At 46.9% G+C, this 22,401-nt stretch overlaps 1 protein-coding gene across 1 annotated transcript in view; it reads left to right on the plus strand.

Moving 5' to 3' along the window:
- GATB (glutamyl-tRNA amidotransferase subunit B) overlaps positions 1 to 22,401 on the plus strand; it is a 167,522-nt gene that overhangs the window by 77,406 nt on the left and 67,715 nt on the right. Inside the window, exons 4-5 of the mRNA XM_088448261.1 lie at positions 10,939 to 11,137; positions 14,272 to 14,394. Coding sequence (XP_088304387.1) covers positions 10,939 to 11,137; positions 14,272 to 14,394 — 322 coding nt within the window. The remainder of the gene's footprint in view (positions 1 to 10,938; positions 11,138 to 14,271; positions 14,395 to 22,401) is intronic.

A 22,401-nucleotide genomic window follows, 5' to 3' on the forward strand; every position in this document is an offset into this window, starting at 1 on the left:
ATAGCAGTTTTTATACCCCCTTTTCACTGCCACAATAACCCTGTTATTGCTGAGTGTACCTGGGTCGCGGCTTGGTGTAAAATGGTCCTTGAAAAATAACCCGGGTCGAGTGACACGGGAATTCGACCCTGGTAGCTACCTCGTAGATCCGGGTAACGGTGCAATGTAAATGGAGTGTCCCGGATCTCTCGAAAAAGCAGTTGATTGGATATTCTGTTAGCAGTCACCACCCACTCTTTTATGACCTCATCTTTGCGATCCTGAAAAAGGCCATTTCTAATGACATACACAGGTTTTGCAGGGCAGACCTGGGTTCAGTGTAAACGGAGCTGAGTCGGGAATAACCCAGATCCAAAATGTGTTAACGGAGTCTGACCCGGGTTGGAATGGTGCTCAAAAACCCGATCTGGATCCAGGTTTATGGTGGAAAAGGGGTATTATCTTGTTTAATTCAAAATCAGTTGGAAACGTATATGCTAAAGCTTCTTACTCACATTTTGTTACATATACACTCCCTCAGAAGATCTGCCTAAAGTCATACATGCATTTACAGTATATCATCACGTCTAGACTACTGCAACGCCCTCTACCTTGGTCTCCCAGCAAAGCAATTGCACTGCTTGCAGAAGGTAAATAATGCAGCTTCCAGGCTATTAACCAACCAGCCCCGTTCCAGCCACATAACACCCATTCTCTACTCTCTTCACTGGCTGCCTGTCAGATGGTGAATTGTTTTAAAGATTGGCTTACTGACTTTCAAAGCCCTACATGACCAGAGCCCAAGGTTCCCTTAATGTCCCACTCGATTACTGTGATCCGTTGACGAAGGACTATTAACAGTACCTAGAATCTCCCGGAATTCATCTGGGGGGTCGAGCTTTCAGCCTTGTGGCTCCTACAGTTCGAGAGGCTTCCACTCTAGAATCCTTCAAATATAGACTCAAGACTCGCCTATTTACCCAAGCATTTCATTAATGTCCCTTGTTAAGCTTGTTTTGTATTTTGTGCTGTAAAGGCAAATATAAAGCACTTTGGGGTCATACCAATTAGGTGCGAATTGCGAGTTTGTTTCTTGAAACTCGCAGACTTTGCATCGAAGCACTCTCCCAAGAATTCTCCAATCCAATTAAAAATGCCTATTCGCACTACTTGCAGCGGAGGGGTGTGAATTGACTCCCAAACGAGATTTGAGAGAAGTGCATGAAAAAGTGGGGAGCCCATTCTGGACTCCCCAAAATGGATATTTTCGTTAGCAGGACCATATACTGTAGACGGCAGTTTGTGGGCATTAGGAAGGTACTGCAGGTTTTTAAATGGTGTCAAATGGCTGATTTGTGTTTTTTAAAAATGCAAGAAAATTATAATGTTTTTTAATCTCAAACTTGAGGACAATTGTTTTATACCCCTAGAAATGACATGTAATTATTGGACTAATTAAGCTAATTGGAAACTTCCAATTGCCTAATTACGGTAGTTATATGGGGGGGTGTCCAAGCGATTCAGCACAACATCCTGACATTTTAACCTTATAATGAAGATTTTCCCTTTCATCTCTCACCCTCAGGCAAGGGCGAATGGAAAGATGCAAATTCAGTCTGATTCAGTGCGAGTTGCTAATTGGATTGCAGAATGTGTTCGCAATTCGCACCTAATTGGATTGACCTCTTTGAGTCTTTTAGGAGAAAAGTTCTATACAAATAACATGATTATTATTTAGCTGTGGCTTGTGTCCAATGCTCTGAAATGGACCAAGAAGCAATAAAAATAAATGCCCTGCAAAGTTAATCTATATTAATCATTTAGTACATTGATTTTTATTTTTACATCTGTTTACATGTATTTAATTTGCATTAGAAATGCTTATTAAATGCATAATTTTGGAGGCAACACAATGGCACAGCATTTCTAGCTCACAGTACTGGGGGTTTATGTTTGTTTTCAATCACAGGATCTGTGCAGAGTTTGTATATACTTTGCATTTTCACATGGGTTTATTATGGGTTCTCTGGTTTCTTCTCACAATCCAAAAGGCCTACTGTACTTAAAGCAGGGCTTGACAAATTTTTCTAAAACCTAGGAGCCAGGATGAAAGTGTAGGAGCCAGACCCCCCCCCTTCCCCCGGGGCAGCATTACTGAGCACCTACGCCTCTGTCAACCAGCCACCATGGCCACACCACTAACGGGGTACCCTAGGTAAACCACCCTCCCACAGCCACATTACTGAGCAGCTAACCCCATCTCCAGGCAAGCAACCCCCAGAAAGACCACCCCTACGCAGCCAAAAAACCCCGGGCAAGCAAAGCCACCGCCGGCAGTGTCCGAACCAGAGAGTGGTGGGCACAGATGCAAGAATATGCTTTGAGCACCCCTATGCATTGCCCCCAGTAGCGGTCCCTCTATATAATGCCCCCAGTAGTAGTTCCCCCAGTAGTAATCCCCCCTCTGCAGTGCCCCCAGTAGTAGTCCCCCTATGCAGTGCCCCCAGTAGTAGTCCCCACTATGCATTGCCCTTAGTAGCGCCCCCTTATACAGTGCCCCCAGTAGCGGTCACCCCCTTTATGCAGTGCCCCCAGTAGCAGCCACCCCCCCTATGCAGTGCCCCCAGTAGTGGCCCCCATATACAATGCCCCCAGTCGTAGTGCCCCAGAAGTGGACCCCCTATGCATTGCCCCCAGTAGCTGTCCCCCCTATACAGTGCCCCCAGTAGTATACCCCCCCTATGCAGTGACCCCAGTAGTAGTCCCCACTATGCATTTCCCCTAGCAGCGGCCCCACCCTGTACAGTGCCCCAGAAGTGGCCCCCCCATACAGTGTCCCCAGTAACGGCCACCCCCACCTATGCAGTGCCCCCACAGTAGTGTCCACCCAAACTATACAGTGCCCCCACAGTGTCCCTAGTAATGGCCATCCCTCCCCCCTATGCAATGCCCCTTAAAAAAAAAAAAAAAAACGCAACTTACCTGATCCACGCTCCTAACGATGACCGCCGCTGTCTGCTCCTCCAGGCACGCTCTGCACTATGGGAGAGATGTCATGACGTCTCTCCCATCACCTGCTGCAGGGTGAGCCGAAAGGTGGAGCACATGAGTGAGCTCCAACCGGCTCCCTCCGTGGACGACGCAGCAGCCAATGAGAGTCTGACAGACTCTCATTGGCTGCTATAACAAACATACAGCCGCCGCTGTCTAGGTAACCCCTGCCTTTCAAGTACCTCAGCCTTGATTTGGGCAACTTCCATTCTGTATATCATTTTCTGAGAGACATACAGTATATGAGATCATTAGCTGGCATGGAGTGCTGGTCCTTGTAGTATCACATTGGAGGCTTTTGGGGTAGCTTGTGGTAAGTTAGCTCTCAATTTAAAAACATTAGATTGTATGACCCTCCATAGAGGCTCTCATTGTTTAGGGTTAGCAGAAGACAACCCCTAGCAGAAGCACCGTGAAGTGTGCGGTGGCTTAGCCTATATTTGCAAATGTGCGTAACTAAAGGGGCCCATACATCTAAAGTCCTGAGTACCCGTTCTACCGACCCGATTCCTGAATTGGTGGCCATCGATGATTGGAGATCCATTGGGGGGGCTATGGGTGTTAATGTTAAATGTTGCTACTAGTGAGTGTGTAGATGAGGTCTGTGTTTTGTTTATTCAACAGTGCTGACTGTTAATGTGTCTGTGTGTTATGTTTTGTGATGAGTTGTATAGGTGAGGTGTATGTTGTGTGTGTTTACTTACAGGGTGGTCACCTATTATGGAAACCAAGCTACCAGATTGCCTCACCATCATTAACAAAGAACTGTTTATTCATGAGCTGTATTTTACCCATAGACTAAGCCTACCCTAAAGGACCAATCCACCTTCCTCATACCTACCCCTCCCAATCATACTCATTTACCACACCCAGCTGGCATCCCATCTTCATTATTCCAATACTACTGTATTTTGACTGACAACATCTGCTATAATGAAATATAACATTTTAAATGTATTGTCTTTCTATCATCTTTAATACCAGCACACACACACACAACATACTCCTTACCTATACTACGTACAACTCATCACAGAACCTACCACACAGACACACTAAGAATCAGCAATGTTCATCTGCTTGGATAAATTAACAAAATACAGACCTCATCTACACACTCACTAGTAACATTTAACATCATCACCTAATCAGGTGTAGCGCTGCACCCTTCCCCCCGCAAATGTCAAAGTAAAAGAAAAAGCAACCATCATCAGTGCTGCAAACCCAGGCTAGTGATGTCAAAATCAGGCAGACAAAAAGCATGGGGTTTTGCCAAAAATGAGTGACCTGTACAAGGTTTTACCAGCCTAGTGCTGGTACTGAAGCAGGGAAACCCACAGAGTGGTGTGTCCCGTCCCCCCCACCACCATAGTGCCAAACCAGCCTTAGTCTAGTTAGTAAAGGGCTGTATTCTTTTACAAGACTGCATCTGCATTTTGTTTCCACCTACATAAACCATCTTGTGCTGATAGCCTACTGGCTCTTCTCACACCAGTGTAGCAGTGGGTGTGGGGTAATTAACTTGTTAATAATATAATAAATCTGGTGAATTACAGATACCAGCAAGCCCTTTCATGCTCTTATTTAATGTCTGCAAGGGCATACTGGCACTTTTTGCCAGCCCAGTTCCCCTACATAACAGATTTAAAATCTAATTATTAATTCCAATATGTTAACATTTTACACCATACACAGTTCTTCATGGAGCTGCAGTTGTGATCATATTGCATGGCTGTTTCAGTTTATTACATTTATAATACAGTACACTTGGATAATAAACACTGGAGTTGTACAATGCATAGCTCCTTAAAGACCTTTATTTGATAGATCAGTGGGCAGCAAATGCCTGTAGCAACAAATTGGTCCTAATTGAATACTACAATAAGTCATACAGTATGCCAAGTAATGAGATTTAGTAAGCTACAATGAGAAAATATTTCTACTTCAGGGTCCATAGGGTATCCACAGGATACCTTGGGGTATAGGTGTGACGTCAGTCGCAGGGCACCAAAGAGTTAAGCTTTCAGCCTCCCAGGATGCACTAGGTCTCCCTCCTATACCCCGCCCCGGGCCAAGGCACCTCAGTTTAGTTTGGTGCCCGGCCGGCGTCGGGTGCACCTGTCGGAGTGGGGGCTAGAAGAGCCCCTGAAGCTTTCTTCAGTGCAGCTGTGGCTGCACATCTGGATGTACAGCATGGACAGTCAGTCCTGACGTCCATGCTGTCTTCCCTACACCCCCGCCGGTACCAGAACGCCGGTACCGATCCGGGGATGCTGGTGAGCATCTGGGGTCACAGCTAGCGGTGACCCCAGATGTTCCGGACCATGGCCGGATCCAAGGGGGACAAAGGTAAGCAGCGGGGTCCCGCGGTGGGTCCCCGCTGGTCACATGGTCCTAAGTCCCCAGGCAGGGGGCTCCCTGGGGACTGGCTGCAGCGTGGAGCCAGGTACTGAACCTGCGCTTTCCACTACCCCCTGGGACAGCGGACCGCAGCAGAGCGGTAGCGCTGCGGCGTCCCAAGGGTTAAATGCATGCCAGGGGAGCGCGCCTTCCCTGTCTCACAGCCGGCGCCTCCCCCGCTGCACACAGCCCTCTCTGCACTGTGCTGACTGGTCCTGTGTCAGCGCTCCTCCCCCAGGCCAGCTTCTCTCTGCTCCTCGGCGGCCATCTTCTCTGCAACGCATGGTGAGCGCTGCTGGAAGCCTGGAAGGAAGCATCGTGGTCTGGGTCCCCCCGCATACCTCTCCTCCGCTGTGGCTCAGGTCTGTGTATGCAGCGCTGTGTCCTACCAGGCCCTGTGTCTGTGTAGTTGAGTGATCAGCGCTGTTAGTGCAGGAATTGTTATTTCTCTGCATTGTATGTGACTGTGCTAGCGCTGCCTGTAACTTTTCTTCTTTAAACTGTCAGCTTTATTACTGTCCCTGTTCTTTCTGCTAAAGCCCTTGCAGTGCGGTGCTGCAGGGTGGTCTCTCGCCTATTTAATACTTAATTGGTGAGAGAGGTCACATACGTGGTGCCATCATGTCTGAAAGTGATTTTCCCCTCCGGCTACAGTGTACCACGTGCAAAGTACCGTTAGCGGAGGGGGAGGGTAGCGCGGAGGGCCTTTGCCGGCAGTGTTTGTCCATGGCGCGGCCTATTACGGTTACAGCACCGGTACAGGAGCCGCCCTGGGCTTGTTTCGCTCAGGCGTTAACAGCTTTAGTGGGCCAGTTAGCTCTGCAGCCCGCGTTTACTCCGATGGGTTTGTCCCAGCAGTCTGTGGTGTCGTCACCCATGCAGGGGTTCCCACGACAATTGGTGGTACCCCACAGTCTCCCTATTTCCCCGCTCCCGGGTTCTCAGGAGCCAGCGTGGGTTAACTCCCTGACGAGTTCTGTACAGCACTTGTCGGATGTGTTGCAAGGGGAGTCTGTGATGCGGCCTCATAAAAGGCCGGTGGCGTCTCTGTCCGCTCCTTATGAGGATGACGAAGGGACGTCTGATGATGGGGAGATTCTGGATCCTTACGATCAGGAACCTCTCCATACTAAGGACGCTGATGCTAAGTCCAAAGTATATATTCCTGGACTTATTCGGGCGGTCCGCACAGCCTTGGTGATTGAGGACGAAGTTCCCCCAGCGGCTAAATCTAAGTATGCCTTTTTCAAAGATGTGAAGGGCGATGCCACAGTCTTTCCTCTTTCAGGTCAGTTGGTGGACCATTTAGAGGAGGCGTGGAAACAACCTGGCAAAAGATACCAGCCGCAGAGACGCCTGGCGGTGGCTTATCCGTTCGCGGATAATTATTTTGCTAAGTGGGAATCCTCTCCACAGGTGGATTCTCACGTGACCCGTCTTGTCCGTAGTGCCACATTGCCGATGCCATCCATGTCCTCCCTTAAGGATGCTACGGACCGCAAGGTAGAAATCTGCCTGAAGTCCGCTTATTCCCTTGCAGGGGGGGCAGCACGGCCGGCTATGGCCATTTGCTGGGTTGCCAGAGCGATGGAGCGCTGGGCGGATTCATTAGAGGCTTCTTTTGAATCCGACTGTCCGGCCGAACAGGCGGAGTTGATTGGAAATCTCCGTGATTCGGCCACATACATCAACGAGGCGGCTCTAGACATTAGTACTCTGGTGTCTAGAATTTCTTCAGCAGCGGTAGCTGCTCGTCGCACCTTGTGGCTGCGATCCTGGAAGGCGGACGCAGATTCCAAGAAAGGTCTGGAAGCGTTGCCGTTTACCGGAGAAGTTCTCTTCGGTCCGGATCTGGATAAGATTGTGGCCACGCTGGCGGCAGCCAAATCTGCTTGTCTCCCGTCGGCCGCTGCTCCTTCTGGTTCTGGACCATCGTCCTTTCGGTCATCTAGGGCCCAGGGCAGGCCCAAACCACAGTCGTTTCCTCGACAGGCTGACCCTAAGAAATCGGTCAAGCCCCGGAAACAGGCATGGAGTACCAGACGTCCGGCCCCCAAGCCAGATGACAAGCCTGCGGCCTGACGGTCCGGGCCTCCCTTTGGGGGATCCCAGGGTGGGAGGACGCCTGCTGCAGTTCTCCCGGTGTTGGTCGTTCACTACGACAGACACTTGGGTTCTGGAGGTGGTCTCCCACGGGTACGCCCTCTCCTTCCGGCACAGACCCCCGGCTCGATTCTTCACCACGGGTCTACCATCAGACCGGAACAAGGCTACGGAGCTGCGGAAGGTATTGCACACTATGCTCCAGGCTGGAGTTATAGTGCCCGTTCCATTCTCCCAGAGGGGCCAGGGTTTCTATTCAAATCTATTTTTGGTACAGAAACCCAATGGGTCATATCGTCCGATTCTCAACCTCAAAGCACTCAACAAGTCTTGGCGGGTCCCGAAGTTTCGGGTGGAGACCCTACGGTCCATCATTCTGGCGCTGGAACCTGGGGACTACATGGTGTCATTGGACATACAGGACGCTTACCTGCATGTCCCTATTCTTTTGCGCCATCAAGAGTTCCTTCGGTTTGCAATCCGCAGCGACCACTTCCAGTTTCGGGCGTTACCTTTTGGCCTGGCGACAGCACCACGTGTTTTCACCAAGGTGATGGCGGTCATGGCGGCTTCTCTGCGGCTGCAAGGAGTCCGCATGTTGCCGTACTTGGACGACCTGTTATTGGTGGCAGGATCTCCAGAGCTCCTGTTACACCACTTGGACCTGACCATTGCACTGCTGCAACGGCACGGCTGGCTAATCAACTGGCAGAAGTCCACTCTAATCCCGTCTCGGAGGATTCTGCATCTTGGAGCCTTATTGGACTCGGGACAGCAAAGGATCTTCGTGACGGAGGACAAGATCTCTGCTTTACAGTCAGGGGTGCGCAGTTGTCTGCACAGCCGCCGGGTGTCCTTACACTCGGCGATGAGGTTACTGGGCTCCATGGTGTCGGTGTTCGACATGGTGGAATACGCCCAGTTTCACTCCAGACCTCTGCAGCACCTGATCCTGTCCAAGTGGAACGGGCTGCCTCAGTCTCTGAAGTTCCAGACGATTGTGCTCACCCCGGAGGTTCGCCTCTCCCTTGCGTGGTGGTTAAAGACGACCCACCTCAACAAGGGACGTCCGTTCTGGGTTCCAAATTGGGTCCTGTTGACAACGGACGCCAGTCTTCGGGGCTGGGGAGCAGTTTCGGGTCCACACTTGTTCCAGGGCAGGTGGACGCCGACAGAAGCGGAGCTTCCAATAAATATCTTGGAACTCCGTGCGGTCTTCAATGCTCTCCTGCAGGCACAGCGGTTTCTCCAGGGTCACCCGGTGCAGGTCCAGTCGGACAACGCTACCACCGTGGCCTATATAAACAGGCAAGGAGGAACTCGCAGTCGGGCGGCTCTCGTAGAGGTCTCTCGGATCCTTGTTTGGGCGGAGCGCAATCTTCCGGCCATATCAGCGGTCTTCATCCCGGGAGTGCTAAATTGGGAGGCGGACTTTCTAAGTCGCCAGGACGTTCATCCAGGGGAATGGTCCCTGCACCCGGACGTTTTTCAACTACTGGTGGACAGGTGGAGTCTTCCAGAAATCGACCTCATGGCGTCCCGGCATAACAACAAGTTGCCAGTGTACGGGTCTCGCACAAGAGACGAAGGGGCGTCTCTGGTGGATGCTCTGTCCGTCCGGTGGACGTTCCGGTTCGCATACCTGTTCCCTCCGGTCTCCCTTCTTCCACAGGTAATCCGGAAATTCAAACAGGAAGGAGGGACGCTCCTGTTGATAGCTCCCGCGTGGCCCAGACGGCACTGGTTCTCAGACCTTCAGGGTCTGTCCGTGGACAGTCCTCTGCGGATTGCCGCTACGACCGGACCTTCTGTCTCAGGGTCCTTGCCTTCACCCGGACCTGACTCGGCTGTCTTTGACGGCGTGGCTGTTGAGACGGCCATGCTGAGGTCCCGGGGGTTTTCCAGCTCTGTGGTGCGTACCATGTTACGAGCTCGGAAACCGTCTTCCGCGAGGATATACCATCGCGTGTGGCATACGTTCTTCCAGTGGTGTCGACCGAGAGGTTATGCACCGCGGGAGTTTCGTCTGTCTCGGATTCTCGCCTTCCTGCAAGCTTGACTAGATCATGGGCTTCGCCTTGCTTCTTTGAAGGTACAGGTTTCGGCCCTATCTGTCTGGTTTCACCGTAGGATTGCTACAATCCCGGATGTGCGCACCTTTATGCAAGGTGTTCTCCGTATTCAGACGCCCTTTGTTCCACCTGTGGCGCCTTGGGATTTGGCTGTGGTCCTGAGGGCTCTCCAAGGACCGCCGTTTGAACCACTGGGCTCAGTGGATATTAAATGGCTAACAGCTAAGACTGTTTTCCTTCTGGCCATTGCTTCGGCCAGACGTGTTTCTGAGTTAGGGGCTCTTTCTTGTAGACCCCCTTTCTTGGTTTTTCATGGGAACAGGGCAGTGCTCCGCATTCGGCCCGAGTTTCTTCCCAAAGTTGTTTCCCAGTTTCAGGTTAACGAGGAAATAGTTGTTCCGGCCTTTAACTCACCGGGTCTTTCCGTGGGTGAGGCCTCTTTGGATGTTGTGCGGGCCTTAAGGACTTATGTTGACCGCACTTCTTCGTTTAGGAAGTCGGACGCTTTGTTTGTCCTCTATGGCTTCCGTAAAAAGGGTTGGCCTGCTTCAAAGCAAACTTTGGCAGCCTGGATCCGTATGGCTATTTCTGAAGCTTATCTTCATGAAGGCCTACCGGTCCCTCCTTCTCTGAAGGCTCATTCCACTAGGTCTGTGGGTCCTTCGTGGGCAGCTCGACGTGGTGCCTCGGCAGTTCAGATCTGCAAGGCTGCTACGTGGTCTTCTGTCCATACCTTCGTGAGGTATTACAGGTTTGACACCTTCGCCTCTCAGGATGCTTCCTTCGGGCGGCGGATTCTCCTTTCTGCACAGGAGCGTCCCCACCCTTAAAGGATACTGCTTTGGGACATCCCCAAGGTATCCTGTGGATACCCTATGGACCCTGAAGTAGAAAATATGAGATATGGTAAGAACTTACCCTTGTTATCTCTATTTCTACGAAGTCCATAGGGTTCCACAGGACTCCCGCCCTGTCGCACCTGTGCTGCAGATGGACTTTTGCTCTGGTCACCGGTTTTCCGTCTCCCTCTGGTGAGAATGTGATTCTTGTATGTGTCCAGATCTTTGTTCTCTCTCTTCCTTCTCCTCCTCCGGCCTATGGCTTGGTAACTAACTGAGGTGCCTTGGCCCGGGGGCGGGGTATAGGAGGGGGACCTAGTGCATCCTGGGAGGCTGAAAGCTTAACTCTTTGGTGCCCTGCGACTGACGTCACACCTATACCCCAAGGTATCCTGTGGAACCCTATGGACTTCGTAGAAATAGAGATAACAAGGGTAAGTTCTTACCATATCTCATATTATTTCACTAATATGTTTTGTGATATTATTTTGCAGGCTGGTTATCAAATTACACAACAAAGGCTTCCAATCGCAGTCAATGGGCTTCTCACATACCGATACCAAGTAGGAACAAAATGGAATCAAATGGTTACTAAGGGCGTCAGGATTAAACAGGTCCAGCTGGAACAAGACAGTGGAAAGAGTCTCCATGATGACTCAAGGCGACAAACTCTTATTGACTTGAATAGAGCTGGTAAGTGTCTGAGGGGGAGTGATACAGTAGTTGCTTTTTAAAATGTAATGCCTATTTCCTTATTCCATGAACTAACTAGAAACAAGTGTTCTATATTGGCTGGAGATATACAAAAGTTGAGGTCTTTTGAATAGTTCTAATGTTGGTGGCAAGGTCGGACTGACCCACACGGGTACAGGGGAAATCCCCTGTGGGTCTCACTGCCAGAAGGCCCCCCCCTATAGAGGTCATGTTCCAGACTGTGCACTGAGGGTCTCATTCAGACCCGCTCGCAAGCGGGTCGATGTTGGGCTCTGCGCACGTGCAGCGGCCGCACTGCGCGTGTGCAAGCCCCGGAGCGAGAGAGAAATTATCTTGCTCCGGGGATCACTACAAAAGGGGCGGCTGTCGATGTTGATCGACAGCTCGCGCCGTTTTGTAGGCGGGGGGGTGGCTACACAAACGGAGGCGGAACGCCTGCCATTTGGGGGCGGCCCCACTGACATCACTTGTGATGTCAGTGGTGAGCTTCCGGCTCTAATAGAGCCAAAAGCTCACTGGAGCTTGCGGCAGACGAGACCCTACCACAAGGGTCTCGTCGCAAGCTCCGATGGTCACGATGGTCTTGACCATCGGGACCATCAACTTGGCTGCTCGCTAAAGCTGTGGGTGGTCACCCACAGCCTATCGAGCGGCCAGGAGGCCGGCTCAGACAATAGATCCGCCCACCCTCATTCAGAACGAGCGATCACATTGAGCTAGCACTCGCATTTGCGAGCGCCTCTGAATGAGGTCCTGAATTGTACATTGTAAATCTGTTAGAGGGACAGTTACCTTCCATAGAAACTACACCAATATTTGTCTACTGATTAGCCAAGCAACACCTCCTCTATTGGATGATCACAACGCTTAAGCATGGGCCCCTATTATTGCATTCCTCTGATGGGCCCTTTATACCCCAGTCTGACGCAGGTTGGTGGTAAAAGAAGAATGGAGAGGATAAAAAACTCATGTAATGTGTCCTCTTTTGTCTCAGTTTTCATATTTGTTCAATAAATCACTATAATTTTTAGGGTGCCTAAACATATGATGCAACAGCAAATTCCCTAAAAACTGTACAGATTGAAGGATATACTAAAGAGAATTTATTAGTAAATAACTTGACATTTTCCTCAAACATCTTCCCCAAAATATTACATTTGGCTGTCCCGACATCACTTTTTTTGTAACTTCATTTGATAACGTTTCACTGGTGTTTACTGGCTTGTGAAGGCAGGATTTCCTCCGATACTGCACTTTGTGACCCTGCTCTTTATTACTAAATATGTATATTTGAAATGTGGTGCCTTACCTTCCATTATTTAGATTAAACAAAATTGGTTGCTCTGGTTTACGGTACTAGCATCCTCATGTCTTTATTGTTTGGCGTGACAATCATCTGAGACTGTCAGTCTGGGTTATGATGCCGTGTAGGGCAGAAGAATAGGCGTTCAAACAACATTGTGCTGTCAGCAGCTGTCACCAATAACAACGTGAGAAAAAGAAGAAAGCTGTTAATAGGGCTCGAAACTTGCTGGAACTAGAGAAGCGTTAAAGACAATTTAAAAAATATGTATTTTCACTTTGTTTTGATTTATAACTTCAACTTTGGTAAATGTGAGCTTATTCTTTAAATCATCAGTGTAACAGACACAAGGCTAAACACCACACTCTACCTGCTGCTGTCCTAATTATGATCACCAGCCAATAAAACCCTACATCAGGGGTAGGCCACGTTTTTCACTTTGGGTGCCAGACCATCGACATTCCAAATCGAAAAAAGTTTGTCACTCTGCTTTGGAGAGGCAGACTGTTCTAGCTGTCTCTCTTACACCCGGGACTCCCAGCAGCACTGTACAATGGGACGACAAGTGCAAGTCTGATGATGTGTGACATCCCACAAATGAGAGTGGCGGCCACACTCGGACTGTGTGCGGAGGTTAAGGGAGCAAGATCTCAGAGAACCGTTCTTCCCTTCATCCTGTGGCATCTGGCAAAATAAGTGGCTGGATCCAGGAGATATCAAGTAGTGTCGGCCAAGGAGCTACCACCGAGTGCCAGCCGAAACATCCACATTTGCCAAGGGTTGCCGACCCTTACACTACTCTACAGAAATTGTTAAGAAGCACAGAAATGAGGGGAATCTAGTGACCAGATTCCTCCCATTCTGGCTTCAATAAAGTCAGAGTGCCCTTATTTGATGCTTTAAGTTGTTTCGTGTTCACAATGGTATTCTTTGTTTGGACACAGTATTATTCCTTCACATTTTAGTGGTTCATTGAAATGATATGTAGTTCTAAAATGTGAAAACGGTCAATGTGCCAACAATAGAAATGTTAGTGTTAGAGTTTAAGGTTAGGTTTAGGATTTAGTTTTAGAGTTAGGTTGATAATTTGATATCGACATTATGTATCTGCTGACATTTTTTATGTCAACATGTTGGCAGTGCTGACATTTTCAATGTCAAGATGTGTCTGCCGACATTTTGACCATGTCGACATTATGGGGTCTACATAATGAACGTCAACAAAACATACCGAACCATTCTTTTCATATACAGTTTATATTATGAAAACCTATGTGTAGCGTCCTGTGTTTTGCTGTTGTGGAAAGGAGGGTTAGTGCAGAAGAAACCACAAAGTATTTTCTCTTGGTGATTACAAACAATAAATACATGCATTTGCTTTTCTTTAAATCTAATAAAACCCACTCTTTTGTCCATACTGGGTATATTGTGTTTGCCGTGTGAGGAGGTATAAGCAAATTGATGTTTATTTTCTGAATATTTAAAGCCTTTCAGGAAAAAACCACAGTATAACTTGTGTGATTACTGCATAAACGAATTACTTATACTGAAGTTGCAATGTAACCAGTCCAAAAAGTGCCAGAACACGCTCAGCACACACGAGAGATGCCTCAGTGGTGAAGGGGTAAATCAATTTAGTATATTCATGGAAACATAATGTACAGAATGTTTATTAAATTCAAATTCACTTATTGCTGCTATATAGCTTGAGGCCATATTTGCATTGTATGTAATATAATTAACACCAAAGGGTTTGTCTTGCCTAGTAAGTTCAGACACTGATTATCAAGGCTTATGTTTTGCTTTTTAGGAATCGGACTTATGGAAATTGTAATGGAACCTGACATGACCTGTGGAGAAGAAGCCGCTGCTGCTGTAAGAGAACTCCAACTCATTTTGAAGTCTCTTGGAACAAGTCTTGCAAACATGTCAGGTAAAACAATCAACAAATGTCTATTTATTTCTGTGTTGTATATTTGTGCAGCAACACACAGGAACTGGTGTTTATTTTAGTTATGGCCCCATAGTTATTTAAATATTTTTTGTCAATATCCTCCCAGCAAATGTCAGAAATTCTACTGATTTTTTTTTTTGTAATCCTCAAAACATACGATATATATATATATATACACACACTTTGTCCATAGAGTCGGCACTCCCATTCACATAATGAAAATACCAAGGTGCCAGTCATTGGTTAAAATGGCAAGATCGAGAAGGCGGCACTCCACGGGTTAATAGAAAGATTTCAAACAAGTTCCATCATATCAACGTTTCGGGTTTATTTCAACCCGTCATCAACACACATATGTGTCCTGCTGACTGGTTGAAATTAACCCGAAACATTGATTCGATGGAACTTGTTTGAAATCTTTTATTTAACCCGTGGAGTGCCGCTTTCTTGATCTTGCTAGCTATATATATATATATATATATATATATTATACTGCCCCACTCTGTACCACCCTGCTCCCCTCTCTGTATGCTGTTCCATCCTGCTCCGTCCCCTGATATGTACCGTCCAACCCTTTCCCTCCCGCGACACATGCATCTCCGACTAGGATCTGTCCCTAAAGTAATACGCCCACCAGTTTTATGACTTGAAGTTTTAGAGGAAAAATCCAGTTAGGCTGCAGTTGTGTGATTCAATGAATCTCCTTAAGAAATGTCTCCAGCCAGAAACTACTGTAATTTCCCAGAACTTCCAGGGTGATGTACAGCCATGGCCAAAAGTTTTGAGAATGACAAGTATTGGTTTTCACAAAGTTTTCTGCTTCAGTGTTTTTAGACCTTTTTGTCAGATGTAACTATGATATACTGAAGTAAAATTACAAGCATTTCATAAGTGTCAAAGGCTTTTATTGACAATTACATTAAGTTTATGCAAAGAGTCCATATTTGCAGTGTTGACCCTTCTTTTTCAAGACGTCTGCAGTTCGCCCTGACATGCTGTCAATCAACTTCTGGGCCACATACTGACTGACATACTGACTGATGGCCGCCCATTCTTGCCTAATCAATGCTTGGAGTTTGTCAGAATTTGTGGGTTTTTGTTTGTCCACCCGCCTCTTGAGGATTGACCACAAGTTCTCAATGGGATTAAGGTCTGGGGAGTTTCCTGGCCCTGGACCCAAAATGTCAATGTTTTGTTCCCCGAGCCACATAGTTATCACTTCATATAGAAGAACACAGCCATGAATAAAGAATGGTACCAAAACATCCTTCAAGAGCAACTTCTCCCAACCATCCAAGAACAGTTTGGTGATGAACAATGCCTTTTCCAGCATGATGGAGCACCTTGCCATAAGGCAAAAGTGATAACTAAGTGGCTCGGGGAACAAAACATTGAAATTTTGGGTCCATGGCCAGGAAACTCCCCAGACCTTAATCCCATTAAGAATTTGTGGTCAATCCTCAAGAGGCGGGTGGACAAACATAAACACACAAATTCTGACAAACTCCAAGCATTGATTAGGCAAGAATGGGCGGCCATCAGTCAGTATGTGGCCCAGAAGTTGATTGACAGCATGCCAGGGCGAATTGCAGAGGTCTTGAAAAAGAAGGGTCAACACTGCAATTATTGACTCTTTGCATAAACTTAATGTAATTGTCAATAAAAGCCTTTGACACTTATGAAATGCTTTTAATTTTACTTCAGTATACCATAGTAACATCTGACAAAAAGGTCTAAAAACACTGAAACAGCAAACTTTGTGAAAACCAATACTTGTCATTCTCAAAACTTTTGGCTATGGCTGTAGTTCTAAATTGTACCAGATGTTTAAAACTTGATCCTGTCAGAAAAGTGACACTGCTGTCCCATAAGTGCGCAGATTGTGACATGGTACTTGTATTCCTTTGCAAGATGGTACGACATCTGTTAAGGTGCCCACACACATACCGACTTGCTCCCAATCAGCCGATGTACACGATTTCCCCTGAACTCTCCCTGAACTCTCCCCAGGCAGTCGTGGTCACGATTTGGAGTTAAAAATTTCCAATATGACTTAAGATCTATCTTGCAGCCAGTGCATTGTATCCCAGATTGGCTAATCTGCCCTACAGCACGGCAGATCTGAAGATGCGAGGTACGACGAGCGGGGACGCGCATCAGCATCGTGATCAAGAGTAGAAACTCACGATTTGGCCATTTTTTACATGATCTGTCGTCACGATTCGTCGAAATCGGCCAAATTGGATGAAAAGTCGGTATGTGTGAAGGCACCTTAACAATCATGCACAAAGCAACCTTTTATTGTTCAGTGTGGGACACTGGTGAGCTAAGCAACCTGAGGAGACCAAACCATTTCAAGACTGAAAATTTTGCTAAGTATAACACTTCCTAATGTGATGCACTTATTCAGAGAGAGAGTTATTTGGGGCTTAGTATAAGGAAGCAATATTCCCATATTAGGCAAGGTGTGAATTGCTGCTTTGTCTGTCATAAGCACTATACCTTGTCAGTAAAACTGGCGCTCTCCTCAGAGTCTGTATCACGTTACTTGGTTCTGCTCTGCGGAGGGTTAAGCGGCAAAGTGCGTGACTTGTCTTTAGCAGAGAGTATTCTCTCACATCTAGCAGGCTCTAATAAGGCCTTGTAGACAGGCCATATAGAGCATCTTTTCTGGTCACCTTTATCTAGTGGAGGGGGAAGATGTCAGACTCAGTGGGAGGAAGACCATGGGTATGACCTTATCTGTCAGGCTAGAGCATATAGATGAGCTTGAAGTCCAAGAGGCTTCTGTTTCCTGTGGGTGGTACATGCAGGGAAAGCTGGCCAATCTGACAGCAAATTGAATTATGTTAAATTATCGCTAGATATCTCCAGGGCGAAAGTGGACTTTGAAACACTTGAACACCATGTAGATGAAGACCCAGTGGTGCTTTCTTTCATACACGCTTTTTTCTACATTAGTAGCAGACACCATTATAACACTAACCAGGCTCTACATTTATGAAAAGAGTGCCCTTCTCTGTCTTGTGTGCGTGCTTCTAGTCTTTCTCTGCTGGGGGATGATGTACTGAAATGGCACCTACACAGTGAATAATTGTTTTTTCTAGCAAAATGTAATGATCCTTTATGAACTTGTTTTGAATGAACCGGGTTTGAATTGAGTTTTACATTTTACTTTAATTTTGGCTCTATATTAAGTGGATATGTAGACTGTAATGGTCACATAGATGGTGAAGGTGATCTTTAATAAAAATAATTCATCTACACCAACTATTATATATTGTTCCTTTATTATTGTTATTTTTGTATATTACATATTTGTATACATTGATACAGTGAAATTAAAAAGTTGGAGAATCATGTAAGTTATATCAATTCCCCTGATTTAGCTATGAAATATACTGGGTGTGTTATATCTTGTCAACATGGTCTTAATGTCGATATGCAGCACACTGACATGCTGATGATATATCAACATGATTAGAATGTCAACTAAACGTCCCTGGTGATCTAGTAGTGACTTACCTGGTACGGCGTGTCTGGCAGCTCCAGTGGTGTCTTCCGTGTATAGCGGTGACGTCAGAATGATTTACGCCAGTTCCTGTGTAACTTTGGGCAGTGAGTATTACTAATCCTAATTCCTAACCTCCCTAACCCTCCCCCTAGTACCTAACCCTAAACTCCCCTCCCGCAGCCTTACCCTCCATTGCTGGTCTGTGCAGAATGTGGACATTCTGCAGGTGCTGACATGAGCACTGTTGACATCATAACAAGATGAGAGGTAGTCTATAATCATGATGTCTTCTGAAATTACTGTTGCCAGTAGTTTATTATTAGCCTCACATTTTCACCTACTACCAGGAAGGCCTACCATATTTCCAGATTTACAGAGTAAGACAAATCATGAATGATCATTCATATACTGATGATGAACTGTACAACCTTTTTATGGAGAAAAGTTATTACCATAAAGAGGTATCTAATTCAGTTAAACAGGTACATGCTCTTAACCTCATATGCTACTTGGTTTCTAAAGCTGGATACACACCTAATAGATATATCTGCAGATGATGGTTGTTCATACACCCTGAACCACCATCATCTGGCCAGGGCCATCTCGTGCCTCCCTCCTCGCGGCCTACGCTGACCGCCCGTACGATGCCCCAATATATCTGCATACTTTATTGGGCGTCGACTGTGCTATGCCGTATCAATTGATCGGCCAATATTCTGCCAGTGTGTACACAGTATAAGGAATGATAACTAATTAGAAAGAGTTTGAGTAAAACTTTTTTAGCTCTCCGAGATACCCACTCATTATTATTAATATTATTATTATTATTAACTTATTTTATTTATAAGGTGCCACTGTGCGTCTGCAGCCCTATACAGGGAAACAAAGAAACTTTGCACAGTAAAAGTATCAGCATAAGTACAATACACAATGGTTGAGTACTAAACATTACAATAACACTACAGACAGGGAAGATAAGATAACAGGGGCAAGGAAAGGTCAACTTCTTGAAGAATGGAGGAGCATGAGACGCAGCTGGAAATTGATACACTTCTCAACGATCCTGTACCTAGTGTGTGGGTGGGCAAACATGGCCAGAGTCATTGAAGGGGATAGGAGCACTGGTGGAATGGATAGTGCAAGGGATGAACAGGAGCTCCTTGCTGTGTGAGCATACATACTAAAGGGAAGGGCGTGAAGACAGCAATAATTAATGAACAAATGAATTGCAATACTGGGCACCCACACAACAATTTTATCGCCCCCACTTAATGAAGTTGCAGATGTAGTTTGTTTGGAGTCAAAATGAGGCACGCAGCAGCATGAAGGATAGTTTAGAGTGAGGAGAGGTGAACTGGAAGAAGATGAGAAATTAGGAGGTTACAGTAATCCAGTGGCGTAAGTATGGTTTTTGGAGCCCAGGGCAAGTTTAAGAATGGCGCCCCGTCCCCCCCCCCCCCACACACACACACACACACACACATATGAACAGGGAAAAAAAAGAGTGCGTGGCAAAAAAATGGGTGTGGTCACATGCCGAAGGGGCATGGTCACATACCTAATGGGCGTGGCCACATACCGAATGCGGTGTGCCGACATGACACGCCACCTTTTCTCGTCACTCTGGGAACATTCCTTTCCATTCCATATGCACCTTACCTATGCAGTGGTTTCTCACAATGTGGTACCTCTGAAGTGATGTATCCTCCCTGGGACGACGACGACCCCTTCAGTCTGTATTCAATATTCATGTACTGTAGGTCAAAATCGTCTGGAAGATGCCTTTTTGTGTAAGAATATTAACAAGGTCATCATCATACAACAGCGATTCAACGAGACTCCTTTCCCCTGTGTAACTTCCTTCCCCCTGCATCTCCCAGCCACACACACTCCCCCTTGTGTCGTCTCTCAGCCACACCATCACCTCCCTCCCTGCATCGTCTCTCAGCACACCATTGCCTCCCCCCTGCGTCATCTCTCAGCACACCATCACCTCCCCCTGCGTCGTCTCAGCAACACCACCGCCTACCCCCTTGCGTCATCTCTCAGCACACCATAATCTCCCCCCTGCGTCATCTCTCAGCACACCATTGCTTCCCCCCTGCGTCATCTCTCAGCACACCATCACCTCTACCTGCTTAGTTTCTCAGCCACACCATTGCCTCCCCCCTGCATCGTCTCTCAGCAACACCACTGCCTACCCACCTGCGTAATCTCTCAGCACACCTTCATCTCCCCCCTGCGTCGTCGCTCAGCACACCATCATCTCTCCCCCGCATCGTCTCACAGCCACACCATCACCTCCTCTCCGTGTCGTGTCTCAGCACACCATCACAGATACACACACACTGACAGACACACACTAACACCCACACTGACACAGATACACACACAAGGACACACGCACACTGACACAGATACACACACACAGTGACACACATACACACACTGACACATACATACACATACTGACACGCACACTGACACAGATACACATACACACAGTGATACATACTGACACAGTGACACACACCTTTCACACAAATGCAGCCAGCCTAGTAAAAACAAAGCTGACATCAATTAAAAGTTAGCTCCCCCTCTCCCACCACCGGCGGTCCTCCCCCCAAGGCTGCGCACTTCTGCTGCAGCTCCTCCTACAGTCCCCAGCTGCACCAGCAGGCAGTGATACACTTGCCTACTCGTCTTCATAGTTATACAGTTGTCCGGGACCTGGTGCAATGGTGGCGGGGGGGCGGTGCGGGTACTATGTCCTGGCCGTGGCAGGCCCAGCAGAGGGGGGCGTTGCGCCTCCCACTGCTGGGCCTGCCATGGCGCCCAGGGCATGTGCCGCGCTCGCCCTGCCCTAGTTAGACCACTGCAGTAATCCAAGGAAGAAATGATCAGAGCATGAATGAGAGTTTTGGTGGCATCGGAGGGTAAGGAAGGGCAGCAAAAAGACTTATGCAGTTTAACAAAGGAACTCTTCAATTTCATGAATTGTAACACTTAATGTAAGCATTATCTCACATGTACTACCATATGTGGGGAAGACAGAACAGTAAAAGAAAGAATGTCCTATGGGTGGGCTTTCAGTCTCTGGTAAATGATTTTGCATTATGTGATCATACTGTATTCCAGTACTCACCAAGGAATAGAGACAGCTAAGTTACTATAAGAGGTAAAATAAAATATTTGTTTTACAAGCTCTATCTATGAAGGGGATGAATGAGCAAGTATCTCTAGCATCCTGTTTCAACTAGTGACAAGTAAGTATTATGAACATTTTTTGGACACCATCTTTAGGACTTCATATGATTGATGGCAGGGGAGAGCAAAATATAGCCTGCAACTGTATGCGGCACACTAAGAATTAGGTCTGGCCCATTTTGTTTACAGTCATCGCCATTTTATTTGAACTTGTGGAGCCATCTTCCTCTTTTGGCCTTATGTCCTGACTTCATAGTGACTTGTTTCTTCCTTTGCTGGGACCACACAGTGCACATTACAGTAAATGTATACTACTAGTGAAGGAAGTGATCAGAGATCCATGTCTGCTTTAAGCCCAGTCGGGCTCACCAGGTGAGCCCTGTGTTGACCATTCACTGTCAATCTTCTCCTCTGCCCTGTTTGTTTGCCTTTTTTGCTAATGGTTTGTGTCTTGTTTGTCTCTCTTTGTCACCGTTTCTCTAATTTTATGTGTGTACCTCTCTTTATCTGTCTCCATGGCTGGATTGGCCATCTGGTAATTCTGGCAAATGCTAGAAGGGAGGTAAGCCTGATGGGACCGGTCTGGCCTACTGGAGGCCCAGCCTAGCAGAACCTCTAGACGGCATGCTTTAGACAAGGCTTAATATCCCTGTGGCACATGGCCACTTCCCCTTTTCCCATGCACATGTTTGCAGCACGCACACAAACAATTCCTGAGCCAATACTCAGCTTGACTCCACATGTGTGTCCCGACACCCTAGCTCTGTGCGAACATCAACAGTTTTGTTAAACTTGTTAAGTGTCCCCCAAGTTGAAATAATTGGCCACCCCTGATTTATGAATTTGAGATACTTGCTACTATTACTGTGAATTATACAAGTGTCAAAACTGGTATTTCATAGGCATCTTAGTAGGTGATTACCTATAGCTTAATTATAAATAATTGCCAGCATTTTATATTACAGATGTTATAACTGGTACCATTTGCATGCTCAATTTTGCTAACTAGACAGTTAAGATCTGAATCTTGACTTTATATTATGCTGTTACTGTGTACATACCGCTTTTCATCTCATAGGTAAGCAGCATTTGCCTCAGTTTGCAGGCAGATATTATTTTGCCTATTAATTGAACAACAATAATAATGATAATAATTTTGTAATCTCAAGCTTAACTATTCAGTCACGATACTTATTATTGAACTAGTCACTTAGGTTATTTATAGCAAGCCACTGCAGGTGTTTTACACCAGATGGTCATTCATA

Source organism: Taudactylus pleione, unplaced genomic scaffold (assembly GCF_031769625.1).
Source record: "Taudactylus pleione unplaced genomic scaffold, aTauple2 ptg000021l, whole genome shotgun sequence".
Taxonomy (NCBI): domain Eukaryota; kingdom Metazoa; phylum Chordata; class Amphibia; order Anura; family Myobatrachidae; genus Taudactylus; species Taudactylus pleione.